General features: G+C 41.0%; 1 protein-coding gene across 8 annotated transcripts in view; it reads right to left on the reverse strand.

Moving 5' to 3' along the window:
* Nucleotides 1–19,384, reverse strand: part of LOC112978777 (Golgi membrane protein 1) — a 55,495-nt gene that overhangs the window by 26,317 nt on the left and 9,794 nt on the right. For 2 of the 8 annotated variants that reach the window (XM_026092489.2, XM_064502380.1), the window contains exons 3-4: nucleotides 4,760–4,914; nucleotides 2,102–2,281 (exon numbers count right to left, since the gene is read on the reverse strand). In XM_026092489.2, the coding sequence (XP_025948274.2) occupies nucleotides 2,102–2,281; nucleotides 4,760–4,888 (309 nt within the window). In that variant the 5' untranslated portion in view covers nucleotides 4,889–4,914. Of the gene's footprint in view, nucleotides 1–2,101; nucleotides 2,282–4,759; nucleotides 4,915–9,510; nucleotides 9,704–9,813; nucleotides 10,134–10,245; nucleotides 10,400–19,384 lie in introns of those variants that run through there. The other 6 variants (XM_064502381.1, XM_026092490.2, XM_026092488.2 and 3 more) reach the window with 6 other exon arrangements.

Consider the following 19,384-nt stretch of genomic DNA (forward strand, 5'->3'; position numbering starts at 1 on the left):
AAACGAACACCAAGGCAGCCATAAAGCAGTAATTCACCACCACATACTTCTAACACCAGCTACTTCTGGCTCAGGAACTTCTGGAGCCAGAAACCACATCTTCATATTTGTGGGGGTGAGGGCAGCAGGTGTTTGACTGCGTCTATCCAGTTGCTTTTTAACCTGCACAGACCTGCTGCAACCAGACATTATGGACATTACAAGCCTGCAGCTTTACTACGCACTGCATGGAGAGCATTTCTTTTCTTCGTTCTGAACTACTACTTGCTGATTTCTTCCATTTGATGTCTGCTAGCAAATGGAGAACTTGTCTCTTCCAACATCTGTCTCCCTTCCTCTCTCCTGGTCTTCCTTGTCTCCTCCTCTCTCCTGGTCTTCCTTGTCTCCTCCTCTCACCACGCCACTCAGGACCGTCAGCCTTTCTGCCACGGCTCTTCCTCAGCTGTCTCAGCTATGTCCCCACGTCCTCAAAAAAACAGAACAAAACAAACAAACCAACACACACCACCGGCACAAGCCACCTTTCATTTCGCTGATACCACGGTAGTCTGAAGCAAAAAGGCTACGCACCCCACTTGGCTGAGACACCTTTTCCTCCACGCAATCTCTTGGAACTCGTGGGCAAGTTCTTACGACCAGCTCCTGGTGCCTGTCCGTTTTGCTAATCTGCTCTATAACCTCCTATGCCAACACCTCAGCTAATATAATAACCATTCTAAAGAGAAGAAGGAAGTATAGCAGAGGAAAATCTACTACTGAGAAGGAACCATAAAATGCATTTCCCTTGTTAAAAAAAAAAAGATTATAAAGTAAATTAAGTAAATATTCAGTTCCACTTTGTCTTTCTCTTTTTTTAAATATTTTTTCATTCATTAATATGCTCTGTTACTTGCAGGACGGAAATGAAACGCAAAAGATGTGAAAACAAAACGAAGGGTTTCTCAAAGGACTGGGGAGCCACAAATTAAACTCCAAGAGGCAAACAGGGGTAGTTTCACAGAGGACGGTGAAGGTAAACAGCTTCCGCACAACTCATAACTAGGAGGCTGAGGGGACAATCCCGATTACGTGGTACAACCCTGTCTGAATATCCAGGGGTATCTTAATTAAGTACGTACAGTTAAAAATAACTAAATAAACAAATAAAACACACCTCATTTTTTTCAAAGCATACCCAAAGACTGAATTCAAAAGAGGAGAGAGAAACTATCAAAGAAATGTGTCTGTCCCAAAATAGAGAAAAAGAATAGGTTTACTACTTCTTTGAAGAGCTCAGATAGAAATGATTTGAAAAAAAATTAAAGATATATGCCAGTAATGTGCATATTAGTCAGACACTTCCACCTTGATTTTTATTGAGCTTTTCCTTCTCCAAGACTTCCAAATATTCATCTAGTGATGTTTCATTTACAAGAGTTTTAACACACACAATGCATTGTACACCACACATTTTGAGCAGCAAGCTATCACCTAATGGTAAACCTCTTAACACTTACTTGGATGTCTCCAAACACCACCAGGTTTTGGAAGCAGAAGGCCACACCATTTGCAATATATTTAGAAACAGACGATCATTTGTGCTTGCTTAAGAAGGGAATACAGATACACCTGTTGGTGCAGCTTCCTCTTTTCCTTAAGTTTTAAACCATTAGCATAGAGGAAAGAAAGCCAGAGGCCAACCCGAGGTGATTACACCATGTGATGTACCAGTGATTTACAGCAGGGGTAGAGGTATTTTTCACAAGTGCTGTCACTTGCAGCTTTTAACATTGCACATTTAAAAGCTGATGAAGTGGAATCATAAAAATCTAGATTTTGGCTCATTCTGTATGCTTTTATCTTTCCCTCGTCCCTCATTTTTCAGTTAAAATATTTCTCTATTACAGACCGCTAAACAAGTCTTTTACCACTCCGAGGGCTACAATACGCATTCAGTTTCCATTTACTAAATATTACGCAATAATACATGTATTATACATTTCACAACACAAAAATCCACCGCAAAACCATCAGCTGGAACATTTAAGCAACCTTATTCTACTGCAGGGAATGTCCTGATAAACTGCAATCTCAGGGTAAATGGCAGCTAGAAGAGGCCTACCTTCTCTTCCCGATGCAGTCTGTTGGCATTTTCCATCTGAAAACTGTGCAAGGATTGGATTTTATCAATCTGCTCGCGCTGCTTCTCTAGCTCTCCTTGGAATTCATTCTTCTTCAGCTCGACTGCGCCTCGCTCTGCTGCTGCTCTGCGGACTCTGCCTTCCAGCTCCATGATCCGATTCTGAGCAAAAACAAATCAGCAAAAAACAAGTAGAAATGCTTCTTCTAAGCGACGGTTCAAAAGGAGAATGTATTCAAACGTCTCAGAGAGAAATGAAATAGATAGTGGGTGAATCCATCTTTCTTCTTGCTGACATTTCTCCTTCGCATTTAGGGACCACCTCATTTCAGGGGAAATAACAGACTAACAATACTAATCTCATCAAAACGTTTTCCTCAACTAGTTATATCCACCAGTCACTTACACACGCACAAAACAGTCTTGGACAAACAATCAATAGTTCATATACTATACAGACCATCAAAACCTCAGTTAAAGATTTTAAGAGAAATGCAAAGCAGCCTTAATAGTTCAGCTTAAAAACAAACATGTAAAAAACCCTCTGTTTTCCCAAAAAGCAGTGCAAAGTCAAAACATGTCTAAATCCCATCCAAACAATTCTGATACCACTGCACTTCCAGTGTTGATCCTAAACTAGCTTAGAGAGAAAACTCATCTCTCAAATAATCAGCAGGTTTTCCTGTAAGACCTGGGAAGGAGCTCAGGATGGACAACTCTGTCCAACTTTTATGCAAGCAGCTAACTGCACATACCTGTCACACAAAGATGCGTAGACAAAGAACTCATTTTACGTCAGAAACTCTCCCTCCTGGATTGATCAAAGAGCGGTGACAATCAAAAGAAAATTCAACATTGTCTCACAGATGCATGCACAAATACAGACACATGTAACGTAAAGGCATCAAGTTAGATGTGGTCAAGGCTTTTCTTTTTTTTCTTTTGAAGTATCAATTTAATTTTTGCAGGAGGTTGTTCTCTTCCTTGTTGCCGAAGAACCGTCAATGTCTTTCTCTTAACCCAAAATTATTAGAAACAAAGATAGCTAGAGGGAAAAAAAAGCTCACCAGAATTTACCCAGGTAGAAAAACATGGGGGTTCCTGATAGATTGAAAACTGGATATAATAAAAACTTACAGCAGCTGCCAAGGCAACTCTTGTTACACCATAGTACGCTGCATATTACTGCCCGTCTACGCCATAGCATTGCCACAGAGAGCAAAACAAAATGGACGGGGGAGGGGAAGGAAAAATGTTTGCAGTTGAGCTGAAGGCGCACAGAAGAGCACTTACTCCATTTTAATCATTACAGTAGCAAAGTCCTGCCAACAAATGAATGCGTTAATAGTGCTTCAGAAGCTCCACTTGTATCCTGGGCTATGCTTTTATTCAGAGTGCGTGATGACACAGAAGTGAAAGGATTTTCAAGCTTACTTTGGAGGAACTGTACAACATAATACCATTAATCAATACCGGTGAACAGGACTTCATTCCTCTAGGTTACTGAGATCAAGAATAAGCTGGCATGCTAATGATTTTTTCCTCACTATCAGTTGCAACATGCTCGCACAGAAAAGCTTCAGTGGTCTGGACAGAGCTACTAACAGCTGGGAGCCACTGTGCTGAGGCCAATGACTGAAGGAAAAGCAGGAGTTGAGCTAAGTCCCAGAATGATGGTATCGTACCCCTCCCACCAAGGAAAAGCTAAGACATACTGCTCGAATAGTGTCGACTCTGAGATTTCACACGAGTTTGGTTTCTGCAGCTGTCAAATCAGTTCTAAAATCCAGTTCAAGTATGAAGAAATAATACTGATTCCATAGAAAAAAACACAGGAGGACCTCTCATCAGCCCTTTCTAATCGCCAGGTTTTCAGTTTTATTTTAAAAAAGAACCACCCTGCACACATAATCACAAACCACAAACTTTACCCATGTGGTATTCAACTTGAGAATGCAGGGCCCTGTAAGGACCACAAACCCAAACTCCAGAGCACAGAGCATACAGTTACCATTGCAAAATAGCAGAGAGCATAATTATCCCACATGAGTTTTGTTTGCTTTCCTTAGGAAAGGTTCCTAAGAAATACAAATTCAGATTGTGAGATACTCTCTGAATCCGCTGATTTCCTTGTACTTGGTGGGAAGGAGTGAGCACATGGAGAAGCTGCCTTGAATCCTTCTTTGCCCAACATATATTGAAAGAAGTTGATCTTACTCTACTGAGCAAGAACGGGACATAAAAGAAAAAATGTAGGGATATGAACGAGTAGGCAGAGGCCCATTCAGATTAAAAATGAAGTGCTGGTTTGCAACATACTGTGGGGAAAAAGAAGAAAACCAACAAGAGGGCATCTGCCATGCCTGTAAACTGAAACAGCATAAAATGGCTGAGTGCCTCGTGCGAAGAGTAGTAACAAGCACCATCCACACAGGTCTTCGGGTCCCTTGCACCCCTTGCAAACAGGCATTGCTCCTTCTCTCCCTACTGATAAGCAACAACTGCAATAGTTGCAAACATCCCTGCGACACACCAAAGCTGCTATCTCACCGCGTGCAGGCGGAAGCAGTCTTCCTGTTGCGGACCACGTTTATTAACCACACGAGTACAGAACCAGGCGCGGAGCAACAGGAGCGTTACCTGCAAATCCACGCTGCGAGAGCTTGCGATCCAGTAGTTGAAGCCCAAAACAATGATACATGCCAGGAGCGCAGCTACAAGAAGAGGTGGAGACTTCATCCCTCGGCGGCTGTTTCCTAGCCCTATCATTTCAAAAAAAACAGCAGTGTGGAAACCTGCAAATTAAAATACATATGTTACATTACATCCTTTGCTACAATGACTTTACACATACAATCAAGCTTCTACTATAATTCTGCAACAGCTCTCAGTTCAAAGGACTACACCTAGCAATGAAAGCCTTCTGTCAAGATATTTCCATTGGGAGGATGAAAAAAGGCCATACCATCCTAATAGCTCCCACATAAAAGCTTCACATGGGCTGTCAGCGAGAAGGCTTGCATACTTCTAAAAATATGATAAAACCTGCAATAAACGGAACAAACAAGCCATTTTCCTACCATGTATTCCATACAGCAAGTTAACTGGACAATACTGGTCTACACATAGAAGATTAATTCCTTGTTATCTCGTTCTAGTCAGTAATCAAGTTTAGTCTCTCAGTTTTAGGAGTAATTTCCACTCTGCTTTCCAGGCTGGGGTGGTTTCATTTTTTTCCCCCTGAAAAATATTATTTTAACTTTTTGGATCCAAACTTGAAAAAAAAAAAATCAGATTGAATGAACTAACTTCAAAGATAATCTTAAAGAGAAAAAAAATTAAACATATACTTCTGTTGTTTTCAATGGGAAATTTTACTACAGCTTTCTTCTGCTCCTAACAGAAATTAAATAACCTTGCTTTGACAAATCAGCAGGTACTGCTTGCTTTTGAGCCTTGGGTTGTTTCTATGGCACAGCACATTTTAACAAAAAAGTGGGGACAACGGGCAATTGTAATTCTGTCTGAAATAGGCCGCATCTGTTCTGCCAGAAGAGAAAATCTGGCCTTAATGAATGTATTAGCACCTAGCTCAACAAATCTTCAAACTCCACCGGGAGCCTTCAGCACGATTTGTAATACAAATTGCTTTCTCGCAAGTTGAGATCAACTTTTTTACTTCTTGCACTGCAGCAGACAAAAGCCAGAAACAATAGCACAGAAAACCAAATAGACAGCAAATACTGACACATTGCAAGACACTAACTCAATATGAAATAGGTGGATTTACTGTTAATACATCGCACAGTCTCACAAGGTGCACGCTCTTAAATAAATTAATTTCTTTTTCCCAATGGATGCAATTCACAGCTTGTAACGTACTTGATTAATAATGGTAGCAACTCTCAGAAGGTTTGCAGGAGGACATATCACAGGGGCAGAAGATAACGTTGACAGCTAGCAAGCAACAGAGATGTCGATTTTACCACAAGCCCAGTACCCAGCCCTTCAACAGCTCACCCACATTTAACAGGCACATGCAGCCAGAGCAAAGCCTCCTGTGAAACACCCCCTCCTTGGATCCAAACCAAGGTAGGGCTGTTCCTCCTCTTCCCTCAGCAGGGAGTGCACAGACTGACGGACCGGTAAATATTTCAAATCTGTTTGTTCATTTGAAATGGTTACGTGCACTTATTTACAGTTGGGGATGGGGCATATGCTGAGCCAAAAAGTAAAACGTGGCCTACTAAAAATGCTGCTTCCTTATTCAGGCTGCAGCTTCTGCAGCAGCTGCTGGGTTGCAAGCCCATGACTTCGTGTGCGTACACCATGAGTGCACACACACACACACACACACACGGGGGTGTACAGGTCCAGCACCCAAAGCCTCAGTTTCTCGCTTAAGCAAAATTCAGACACGCAGCGCACAGTCCCTGCGGACAGCCATAGGGCCACAGAGGTAACCGCAATGCCACAAGCAAAAGGGCTGGGGCGACGCATTTCGGTTGTAAAGCACAAAACCAAGACTGACTAGATTAAAAAACAATACAATATAATACTGAAAGACACATTGCATCACTCCAAACTTCAAAAATTTCATTTTTGAATGAAACAATTGATATTTTTCTCCTGGCAGTTAGAAGCAGAGAAAGCAACCCATTTTATTAGCAGTAACAACTTGCATTGAAAATAGCTACTGGACAAATATATCGGACTACCTATTCAGTTTGCAAAGACTCAGAGGCAGAGCAACAACACTGTGCAAAACAAGCATGATTAAATCACGGTGCACCTGAAAGCACAGGCAGGACACAATGTTTAAGGAATGCTGGAAAACCCTCCCCACGCACAAACTGAGCAGCCTGAGCGACTCTTCTGGTGTTTTCAGCTATAACTAAGCAAGCATTGATCTCGCTAATGCATGTTTGACTTCAATACCCTTTCGCCTCTGGAAAATCCAGCACTGTTTGCCCTTAAATAATCTATGTCAATTAGAAATACGTTTTTATACTTAACAGAAGGAAAGGTAAACGGAGGAGGAAAGAGATGGAACATGGAGTCGAAACACACACAAAGATCTCCCATCTAATCTAAGTAGTGCAGACCCAAAAGATCACCTCAATTGCAATAATGATATGTCCTTCCTCACCAGTAAAAAACCAACAAACGAAAGAAAATTGTCTGATTTTCTGTCACAAACCAATGCACATACACACACATGCTGTTACAAAGATAAGCACATTAGCTTAGTAAATACATTTATATGGAAATGTATTTGTACATACAGTTTTCCAGGCAATCTCTGGTTTGGCGCAGTTATTTAAGTTGCAAAAAAACAGGTTTCTGATTTTGCGGATAAGCAAGTGATTTTACTGAACACAAAGGAATCCATCTTTCACGAATGTTGACTACAGATGTGAAAAACAGATGCTGTTTCACATATATATTTGGTAGTACATAAAATGCCTGATTTGGGAACAGCAGATTTCAGTCTTTGGCTTTGCTATCTTTATGAGCTACGTCCAAGATAAAGTACACTGAGCAATTCCTATTTTACCGTACTCCCCCCGGACACCAACAAGCCTACTTTGGGTATCTCCCACTAGTTAAGATGACCAAATGCCCTGACTCAAGACTAAGACTGGACAGGCAAAGACGAAGCAGGCCTTCTTGTGCGTTTCCAGCTCCGGCAGGGAAAGCCGAGTCTCCCCGCTCGCAGGGCCCAGCTCCGCGTGCCCGCAGCAGACTCGCCGAGCGGGAACAAGCAGGACAGACCCAGTGCTCGGAGACACTGCGGGCCTCCTGGGTAACGCTTCGGCCCTCCCCCACCACCGTAATCTAGGAAAAACATCGAAGACTCCCAGACTTGACATCCTAATTTCTTATTCAATGAGCCGGTTTATCTGCTTTGGGGAAAATCATATAACGGATTACTGGGTGAAACGAGATCAGAGGAAAAGAAGGTTTCTGGACCAGGTGTTCTGGTCCGTCAAGACCCGTGGCTGTCATTTCAGTGGCATACCCACACTCCTAACCTATACCTAGACATGACCGGGTAAGACTAAGAGTGTCAGAAGCCGTGTTTGATTAAAAAAAAAAATAATATTTTTTAAGTCAATCAGATAGCAAGTGTTTGTGCAACCACTCTTCCAGAAAAAGGTGAGGGTTGGGAGGAAGAGAACAGAGGTGATAAAATGAGTCAGACATAAAATTTTATTTCTAGTTTCATATACAGTTAACACGAAAGCCACTGAAAAGCAAATGTAATTGCTCACTTTCCTCATGGCTAGATGTTAATGACAAGTATGAGCATTCATAATTACGCTGTCTCAAAGCAGTTACAGCCAATAACAACCTTCATGATTTCAAGGGTATGCTGACTACCAACAGGGATCAGAAAACGTCTAATACACCATCATAAAATGTGGCACTCGAATTTGCTGTCTTTTTCTAGAGCAAGAGTGTTTGGGGGGTTTTTTTTAGTTGTTTAGTGACTTTTTTCCTGGAATTTACAAGTCAAAGAGGTTGAATAAATGTTTTCCAGTGGAGATTTCAAGGCTGCTGGAAACAGGCTCTCTCCTCCTAGTCATCTTTCACAGGAATCCACAAACTGCAGGCTGAAAGGTAAAACACTTCCCTGAAGCATCCAGCAACAGCCACTTTCCAAAGTTCAGTACTTTGGACAAGCGTCTTTTTCCTCTGCATCGTTGCCAGTTTGAAACATTTAAACACAGATGCTGCAGGATGTCATTGAGTCACTATTTGTTTAAATTCTCAAGTTGCTCTTTTCACAGGAACAGGAAGAGAAGGAGCGGCATTTAGAGCCCAACAGGTTCAGCAACTGCATTTGCATCATTCTCAGAAAAAAAAGCATCATTTGATACTTCTCAGTTCCAATCTTAAGTCTTCCTGTTCCAATGGATCTTAAAACATAAATACCAGTTCGTAAAAGTATGAAAATACTGAAAAAGTGTATCTCTGTTGGGAGAGAGTAATTGTTACCTGACTCCACTAAGTATTTTCCGTATCAGGCAGTTTACCTTTCCTCTTTTAACTGCCTGCTTTACAAGGAGCTAATAAAACCCACAGATCACCCACAATATGCCACATCTTATTTAATGAATTCTAAAGAATGTAAACAATAATTTACATGTCATATTAAACTTAAACTCGCTTAAACCCCACAAGGTTTGTAGTTAAAAAAATCCTAGGGGTATTGAAGTCTATGCTGATGAAAGAAACGATATAATCAAAGGTAGCTTGACAAAAACTCTTCTAAATTACCCACACGTAAGAGCTCTGAAACATGCTCCCTAGCTGTACTTGCAGATAGCGCTGCTGCTACCTGAAAGAAGTTGTGTATGAAGACAAAATTAGACAAAAAACTATACCTGAGAAGGATCTCAGTGAGCAGTCCGAGTTAAAGTCATCTTTAAGAGAACAGTTTGTGTGAGGTATTTTCTCTGCGCTATATGAATCATCCTGTTCGCGTCACGATTAAGAGTACCCGCACATAATCTTAAAAAACAAGATTAGGAAAAGGAGCAGAGTAGGTTTAGACAGGCAGCGAGGGGGAAAAAAAACCCACAAAATCGCTGCAGCTTCTCCGCCCCAGTAACACCCTGTGTATTATCTTACTGGAAACACCCTCCCCTTAGGAAAAAAAAAAAAAAAAAAATCGGCGTTACAAATACCTCTTCCTGAGCGAAGCGCTGCCAAGGCGTAAGATGAGGGGCCATTCAGAAAGATTTGTTCCAAGGTGAAGGTTAATTAACGACCTGAACAAACATCCCCATCTTCGGGTTTTCCGGGAAATCTAACATATGCAGAGCAAGGGGCATCTCCCGAGCACGGGGCCGTGACCACGGGGTTATTCCGAGGACCCTGCGAGCGACACCCCGCAGGGCAAAGGGGCGCCCGGCCGCCGCCGCCCGCGGAGACCGCGCAGGGCCCCGCGCCGCCGCCGCCGCTCACCTCGCCGTGCCCGGGCGGCGCCTCCCGGCAGCGGGGCGGGCAGGGGGCGGCGGCGGCCGGCGGAGCGCGCCGCCCCGGTGCCCGCGGGCTCCTACCTCCGCAGCGGGCGCTCCCGCCTGCGCGCGGCCGCCCCGGTGCCCGCGGGCTCCTACCTCCGCGGCGGGCGCTCCCGCCTGCGCGCGGCGGCGGCGCCTCCGCGCCTCATCGCCGGCGTCACCGCGCGCCTCGCAGGCTGCGGGAGCCCCGGGTGGAAAAGCAGAGCGCCCGACATCAGAGGCGAAACGGAACTGGGCAAGACTCCGCGGTACGTCTGTGGCGACGGCCGGGGGGAGCTCTCTGAGCTCAGGAATGTCGGAATAAAAAATACCAGGCAACTACGTTTCTCGCGTTATTACTGACCCAGCCGAATGCTGTGCACCTTCTAGTTGCGAATGCCGTTTCTGTGCGTTAGCCTTTGCAAGTGGGACGTAAACAGAGGGAAAGCAGAGTGTAAAAACTGCTGTAATGCCATGCAAATGAAACAGAAGGCTATGAAATGAAGGCTATGCAATATGCAACGCAATCTAAGCACCGCTGGCAGAAGCAATTATTTTGAGATGAGATATCCTTGATGGAGTCGATCTGCTAGATTTAATAAGTAAACTGAAATTTCTAACTGAACAAAGGGGGCAGACTTGACAGAAGTGACCTTTCATGTATGTCAGGTTTCAGGAAAGATTAGGCTGAATTTAAACCTTTCTGCCATTTCTTACTCAAAACCCATTTTAAATTTGGTCAGTATAAAACCTGCACCCTAGCATTCACCAGAGAAGAGATTTCCTTTTTTAATAATACATACAACAGCTTTGTCTAAATCAGAAACAGGACTTTGGTTACAAATTTAAACCATGTTGGGTTACATTCTTTCTCTCATCCAGTTAGGCAGATATGTAATTTCCTGAGTGGGCCCTTCTTTTTTTAAGGAAAAATGGCTCCTTTTTCAGCAGCCCAGCATATCTAGAGTTATATTATGACTAAAAACAGGGTTTCAAACAGTTAGGGAACTGGATTGCTTGTGAGATTCATAAAAACAGTGAGTCAGAAAACAGCTCATTCATCTTTGTCATTAAGGCAAGATGATGTTAAAAATAAAAGCTAGTAAAACTATTCCTTAGGAATTCATTGTGCTAGCAGAAAACAGGAGTTTTCATGGACTGTCTGCAGCTGTGATCACTGATTACCTAATTTTGCCCTGCTGGCTTACAGACAGTTAAAAATCCTGGAGACATAACCCCATTATTTTCGCAGTCTTAGGAGGCTGTGTTGAGGAGCAGGAACTCTGCCCAAAAGATCAGGGGAAAAAAGCAAAAAAAAAAAAAAAAAAAAAAAAGGTCATTTAGATACAGAAATACCTTGTAAGACTGAAAACCCTACTGACTATAAAACCTATCTTTAGCAGGGACGGATTAAGTCCATCACTGTCTGCTATATGGATCCAAGAAGAAATTAACTTACCAGGGTTGAAAAACACAACACTACGCAGTTTGTGACAAATGATTCTAAGAACATTTAGACACACTAATAGTGATAAGACTAGTTCAAAATATTTATCTGCAGTCCTTACCAGTGTTTCTGAAAATATCAGTAACTGATATGTAGAGGAATTTGTGAAAAGCTCAGACACTGCAGAAAATTGTTCTTATGTAAAAAACTGCTCTATTTATGCTTCATAGCCATCATTACTTTCCTTAAAATTCTTTAAACTATAATGAAAACCCACCTTGTACAAAAATTAGTAGAACATGCAACATTAAAGTTTATTTTTATTTAAAAAATGAATAGTCAGGTATTTTAACAAAGACCACAAAAAAATGCAGAATTTTTGTGAGTTTGTCTTTAAATACAGTTTGGTTTTGTCTTTCAATGTGAATGTGGTAAAGCAAAGAATTCTTGAAAGAAAACCACATGTTTTTGTTCAGAAGAGCAAAATGGATGGAATACAGCAGCCAGACAACTCAACATGAGCTCCTGTTATATGTGCACAGCAATGCTGTGATCTTTAAGACCTATATCCTAACACTTCTTTGGAGCCAGTAAGAATGCACTTCTAATGCGTTAAACCACAATAAAGTAAAGTATCTCAGCAAGAGCTGTTAGGCCCAGTAATAGAAGTGATACATTTAATAATGGGTTGTTTGTATGAGCTTCACGAGACTGCGGGACCCTCAATCAGGGACAGAGCTGGGGTTGAGAATGAAGCCAAGTTTGTACTTGAGACAACTGTACGCTAGAGCTGTGTGTTAGGCACTTACTACTGCCAGAATACCGCATCTGAAGAGCGGGGTCTAGAAGTAATGTAATTTACAGAGAGTTGATGGAAGTGGATCACCTGCATAATTTGTACATTCAACAGATATTTGTGAAAACCAAAACTACTGATTATGGCTGAAGAAAGAAAATTAGACATGTATTGAGACAGAGGGATTAGAAGTACCCAAATCTGTAAAATACCAGTTACTGGTAGCTGGCATAGTCGGGAAACCAGGATGTGTTCACAGGGGAGAAAGTCAACAAAACAATTGTAAAAGAAAAAATATTTTTATTTTTGTTGGAAACATTAAAACTGACTGTAGTGCACATTCTTTAAACACTAAGAGTTACCATGTGAAAGATAACAGTATTCAACACAAGCTTTTATTAAATAAGTCTTTGTCACGTTGCTAGGACTCTGCATGGGAACTCTACCATAAGCAGTAGGTTCTGATGGATGTTAAAATGTCTCCCCAAAAATACCTGAGGTGCAAAGTACTTTGCAGCTGGTGTTGTGGAAAGAGTACATCTAGTCTTTCTGAAACCCCTGGACAAATAGATCAGAAGAGTTAATCCATGTGAAAAAATTGTTCTGAAGTGTAGAAGCACTATGTCTCCAGGGAGTAACTGACATATAACTGCTTGACATGTCCAGTCTACTGTTTTAAATATTACCAAGCCAGTGTTGTGCGTCTGTGCTTCATGCAGCATTCCTGACATTTCCATTACCAAACAAAATTAATGCAGAAAAAAGGACCTCTTTCTCTTTTCTATTTTAGAAAATATCCTTTCTAATTTTGCATTGTCCCTATCTTATTAACATAATTAAGCAGAAGGCTGCAAATTATTTATGTTTCTAACACATGGGAAAAAGAGCATTTTTAAGAACTACACGTATAAAGGGCATAGTTCTTGGATGGGTCCAGCCCTTCAGGAAATTTTAACAGGATATAGTACCTCAGTGGCCTGGACGTAGAGTACATCTCAAACATAGAAAGTGTTTTCTTTTCCATGGTATGTATGCAATCTTACATGTATTCTGAGTTTCCTGATGCCTATAAAATGAATTGTAACCATAATCATAAAATCCGTTGACCACAAATGCAGCTCATCTCTTCTTTGATCTGTGTTGTCTATGAATGTGCATGAGAGACATGGATGTAGCCTTTACTTCAAATTCCGTACCTCTGCCTACGTGTGAAGAAGTTTATATTGTTAAATTATCCTTCCTTGCAGACAGGAGAGAAAAACAGACTTCTTAGTGTCCCTTGTACAACTAGCAGTTTAATAACCTCAATCCTGAGGAGGTTATTCACTCATAACTCATAACTTTTTTTTCTCCCTAACCTTCATTACGATCATTTGAGCATATGCACAGGTAATATGTAACTTCTGTAAACAAATTTCCCCACGAATGCTAAAGCATTCATCTTTGAATACATACACTCCCACAGATTCAGTTCAATGTGAGCCACATCTCTCCTGTCACCTCTCCAATAACACAGAAAGACTGCTTCCTTCATCTTTTTTTTAAAAAGTGAGTTTTCTTTCAGCAGCTTTGATCAGGTAAGACAGCATTGGTCTAGCAGGGAGAGATCAGCTTCTAAGAACTTTCATACTAATCCTGTCCTTGCCATTGGTTTCCAGGCAGACTGAAGGCAAATAATTTAAAATCTTAGGTTTGAAAATGACTATCCACCTCATAGCCAGGGAAATGATGTACCATTGGTGTAGAGCGAGTTTTGGTATTTGCTTTTCACTTTTATATATATATATATTTTAATAATATCCTTTTATATATGTATATACACACACACATAAAGGATTTATATAAAGAATATATATAATATCCTTAAGATGATCCACAAGAGTTGATGAGAAAAGGCAGTGTTTGACAATTGCAGTGATTCCTCTGTGCTGAAAAACTCTAACTGTAACTCCAAATTCTGGCCTAGATGAAGCTAGATTTCGGACATTATTTTTAACTCACCTTTTTGGTCACACAAAATAACATTGTAATGATAGATTTGTTCTGGCTGTCCAGGCTGAATTCATTTTCATTTTAGGCACAGTCCTTCCCCTGCCCTCTCCTTCATCCCTTTTCCCCCCCTCCCCCGAAAAAAAATCTAAAAAAGGATTAAGGCATAGAGAAAACAAATTTATGAGAAATTCAGTTGAAGTAGATCTTGTGTTTGCATTCTACACCTCAGCTGGGATTTAACTGAAGCTACTGAAATATGTTTTTAGTTGGGCCCACCTTTCCATCAGTAAAATCCTGTCCCTCCTGAAGCCCAAAGAACTTCAGTCACTTACTTAACCAAGGCCACAAATTCATTTTGTGTCTGTTGCAGTCAGAACGTCTTTTCAGGATCAAAGGGAAAAAAGATCTTAAAGGACCGAGCTTAAACAAACAGTGCTTCACTGTGCTAAAGGTGCTGATTATGCTTTTTGATCCTGACAGACTCCTTGCTGTGCCCTTCACTTCTTCCTCTCCAAAGCAAATTGAGAATAAGGGAATCAGCAGATCAGTCTACATGCATGTGTATCTTACCTGAAAAGCCTACCATTCTCTATTAGTAACTGAAATAGGTCCTGCTAAGGAAATCTGAAGAAGTTAGACCTATATCCCAGTCTCTTTTCTGCTTCATCCTTAAGGATCTATTTTCAATAGATCTTTTGATGTTTGTATATTCTTTTACCTTTTGAATCATATGAGATAGGGAGCAATTCTCAAAATTTTGCAGAGAAATAGATTATCTTGAACCATTTTTTCTAATATGCTTTTTCCTCCAAATGACAAGCTAAAACAATCCAAGTCTCATTATCTTTTCACTAAAACCAATAATCAGAAAAATCTAGTATGTTGTTCTGCTTCCTTAAAGTTACTGAAAACACTATGGCAGAACAGGAAAACCGGTCATGAGATCATGCTCTGGAGACCTATAACCAAAGCACTGTCAGAAGGTCACTATCAACCAGCAAAGGCATAAAAATTCAAACTACTGAAGGAAGACATTAACCACACATTGGTGGGAGTAGGGTCAACTGCTTTACCATACTATTAGTCCTAAAGATATCAAGCAACAGGAGTGTAAGTCCCCAGGGCATCCAATGAAGTTCAAGATGTAACACATTCCATTTTTCCCATATTCCATTAACTTAAATTGCCAGACATGTCTCTTTACTCTTGACAACACCTACCATGCAACATCATGCACTGTAAAGTTTGAGGATCCCACCTCTGAGGGTGTGATTTTCCTGAGCATCTGATCTCTAAACTGAAAAAATGAAGTTTTGTACTCTAAGAGACAGAAGTTTTACAAAATCGCAAAAAACATGAAGGCACAACGTGGGTGGAATATGTATGGCATAAGTGTGGTCTCATTTTTTTTTTCATGTTAGTGAGTCATGGTCATACACCAGCACCAGAGAGGGCAGAGGTGCTGAAGGCAGCTGCTGGGAGATAGACAATCTCCCCTGCCTCCTGTCTCCCTCCTCCCTGCCTCAGAAGGGAGGGCATGTAAAATCCAAAGTACACACCTCAGAAGTGCTGAGCATCTTACAAGGTAGAAAAGACCACATTTGCACATTTCTAAATAGTAGGCAAAAAAGGAATATGAATTTATATCTTCTCTTCTCTTCTGCACAATATGTAAATGCACACTGACCTAAGTGTACATTTAGGGTCTGATTTTGTGCCAAAGAAACTTATGGCTGTCCAGCCACTTGATGTCATCCTATGGTCTGCATGTTACAGAAAACACATCTTAATGATCTCATTTGGCCTTAAAAACATATCCAACAAATCTTCAACTGAAATGGGTGCAGGTTGAAGCCCTCAATAAAACTTAACCCTTTCCCAAACAAATTAACCTACATAATGAAAGCTTTGAAAATCAGCTATGAAGTAAGAATTTTCTGGTATTAATACCATGAAAATGGAATTACTATTCACTATTTAGTTCAAGTAGCATACATATTCTGGTGTTTTTAATTCTCTCACTCATTAGACACTGGATTTACGTGCAGTGCTTTGTACTAAGCTGGAATTCAGTTCCTAATTGGAAATGAGAGTAATTATGTGCTACAAGAATTAGTACCAGGTAGTGTTTTCTACTTTCATTTTAAAAGAAAACCCTCTGAGTATTTCATCTGGTTTCCAGTCTCTGGGTTTGCACAGAGAGAAACCTTCTATTTAGGTAATAATTCTGTCATGTTAAAAACAAAACAAAGCATGCACAAATAAAGCAACAATTAGAAAGCAAAGAACAGTTAATTTGCCATTACAATGGTTTTCAGAAGAACTGCCAGCTGAAACTGAACTGTGGTCTTGCATTATCAAAGCCCAGACATATTATTACCGATTAATACCGACGGGTTTTCTTTGCCTTTTCCTGTCCCAGCCTTTGTACAGTCTCCCTGAGTAACCCTGTATGCTGGCCCCAGGCATAGCTTCTGCAAATGGCAGCGTCATACTTCTTCAGCTCTTGAGAGTCTGCCTCCAAGTATCAGTCCTCTTGTTTAATTGCATAGCCTCCTTTAGAGAAAAAGCCCAATATGCTCTGATACAGTAACATAACCCTCATGGTAAATGTGGACTAGCTGTAATACTTGCAGTTAGGCATGCTGATCTTTCCAGAACAAAATCAACTTCTATTAATCCTCTGGAAAAGCAGTAAAAAGAAGTTGGCAAAGAATGTGTTGGCTTTGAGAGCTGGATAGCTGTCCAGCTTCCTCGCCAGATTATCTGTCAGCTTCACTGCATGACAACTTCCTGTCCACCTTGCTTCTGTCTTCGGTATGTGGGCAGCTTCTGGAAATAGGTTTTTATTCATAGAATTTCTCTGAAGGTTGCTTCGGGGGGTTCATTTTTTAATGTTATTCTTCAATACTAGTTGCTGCCATTTTCCCTTAAAAAGCAATACCCACACTCAATTGCTGTATTCACTCTTGATAGTTCATGTGAGACACCTATGTAGCAAGAGTTAACTCATTCTTTTCTAAAACAACATATGAAAAGTGGAGGAAGAGGAGGCACACAACACTACTACAAAATTAAAACATTACAAAATTCGTCCCTGATTTTCAATATTTTTAACTTCCATATGTGCAAGCCAGTAAGAGGAATACAACACACACTTTCCTGTGTATATTATACTGCTGGAAGGATTCCTGTGATACCAGCTGCATATGCAGTAAAGCATGCCAAATGTACAAGCATTTGCCGCAACCTTGTACATATAGATGTACAGTCACGTACACAGGTCACAGGCTGAGCCTGTCCTTCCTCGCGTACAGACTGCTCTTTGCAACACTTCGGCTATTCGACTGAATTTCAGGAAGTGCAAGTTCTACCCTCACCTCTGCTGTGCACAGTGAAAATATAAGTCAATCTCTCTATGCCTCAATAGGTCAGAACAGTAACACTCTTTTCACCTAATAAGGGCACTGAGAGGCTTAATTTACTAGGCAGAACACAGGGCTAGTGTGGTATAAATACACAAAGCTGGGTAAAGGTTACAAAAGCTCTCCCCAGTCTTGAATGTCCACCTAGAAACAGTGATCTTGGTCCGTATTTTCTAGAACTGTCGGAGCAGCAATTCTGCAGGGAATGGCAGTGATAACTAACATAGTAGCTAAGCACAGTATTGGCTAAGATTCCTCATTTCAGCTTAGAGGAAGCTATAAAATGTAAAGATCAACTTATCATTGCTTTGTGCCAGGGTTTGCGTTATGTAACAGGATATGGTAATGTACAATAAAGTGCCTGTGTAACGACCCGTCAGCCACAGTACGTTGCTCTGACAATGCATCTTGGTACAGGGGACTGGTCTCTAGACAGTACAGGCCAATTTACACCTCTTTATATAAACTCTGCGCTACTTTATACACAATATGTGTACTGTGTATGCTGGTGTAGGGAGGAAAGAGAAGCAGCGATAGAGGGAATTGCTAGAACTGGAAAAGCTGGTGGGAAATTGAGGATTTTCCAGGAAGGCAGTCTATCTATGAACGCAGGAATAATAGCAAGGCAGAAGAAAAAATAGTTTCTCTTGGCTTTTCAGAAGTTCAAAACACAAGTATCATACCGCGGTATTCGGTTAAATGAAGGCAATTCTGCGTTTGCTGGGACTGGTGCCTGCGAGGCACAAGTGCCTGTTTGTGAACCTGATTTGCTATCTCAGGGGTCACAACAGGGAGCTAATAGAGAATGACAGCCTTACAAATGATTTAGCACCAAGACAAAGCACAACATTTCTACCATGGTTGCTAGCTAATTGTCCACACTTGTGCTGCAACTGCTGCCAAAATTAACTCACTGGCTACATCAGTCAAATCTCCTTTTGCCACCAGCAGTCCAAAGATGGTATTTACAGGATGCCACTGAAACTGAGAGAAGGGTGATTCTGCACCGCCAACACAGCAGCAGGAATACAATACCTTAGGAATGTGCAACGACAACAGTATTTCCAGCTTTTGCACCCTAACAATATCGGTACCACAGTAAATCTGAAGGTTCAGATTACATATAGCTTTTTTGGCATTCTGCCTCTTCTACAGACTTACAACAATTGATACCCCACAACAGGCATATTTCCATAAAACCCACTGATTTTGCATCACTCTTATTTGAAGAGACATAAGCAATTAGGAAATAAAAATGCAGTGTATGAAGATAGCCACCAGATGGTAGCAACCACAGAGCACAGGTGTCTGTTAAATTTCTCAATTATACGGGATTTCTTGAAAACATTAACGCTTACACATCTGTTTATACGTAAGAACTCAACAGGATGATCTGTAAACAACTACATAAATGAGAAAACTGCTAAAACTCTGCTGCACCAAAAATACCAGTGAGAAGCATCTTCCATGGTGACTCTGCTCCTGCTGGTAGAACATACACATGTCCATTCTGACAAACAGGTGATATTTATACATCAGAGAAACAAAATCAGGATGTTTGCAAAACTCGGAAATATGGTTCACTGTTGTATTCAA

The sequence above is a fragment of the Dromaius novaehollandiae genome, chromosome Z (genome assembly GCF_036370855.1).
Source record: "Dromaius novaehollandiae isolate bDroNov1 chromosome Z, bDroNov1.hap1, whole genome shotgun sequence".
In the NCBI taxonomy this organism is placed as follows: Eukaryota; Metazoa; Chordata; class Aves; order Casuariiformes; family Dromaiidae; genus Dromaius; species Dromaius novaehollandiae.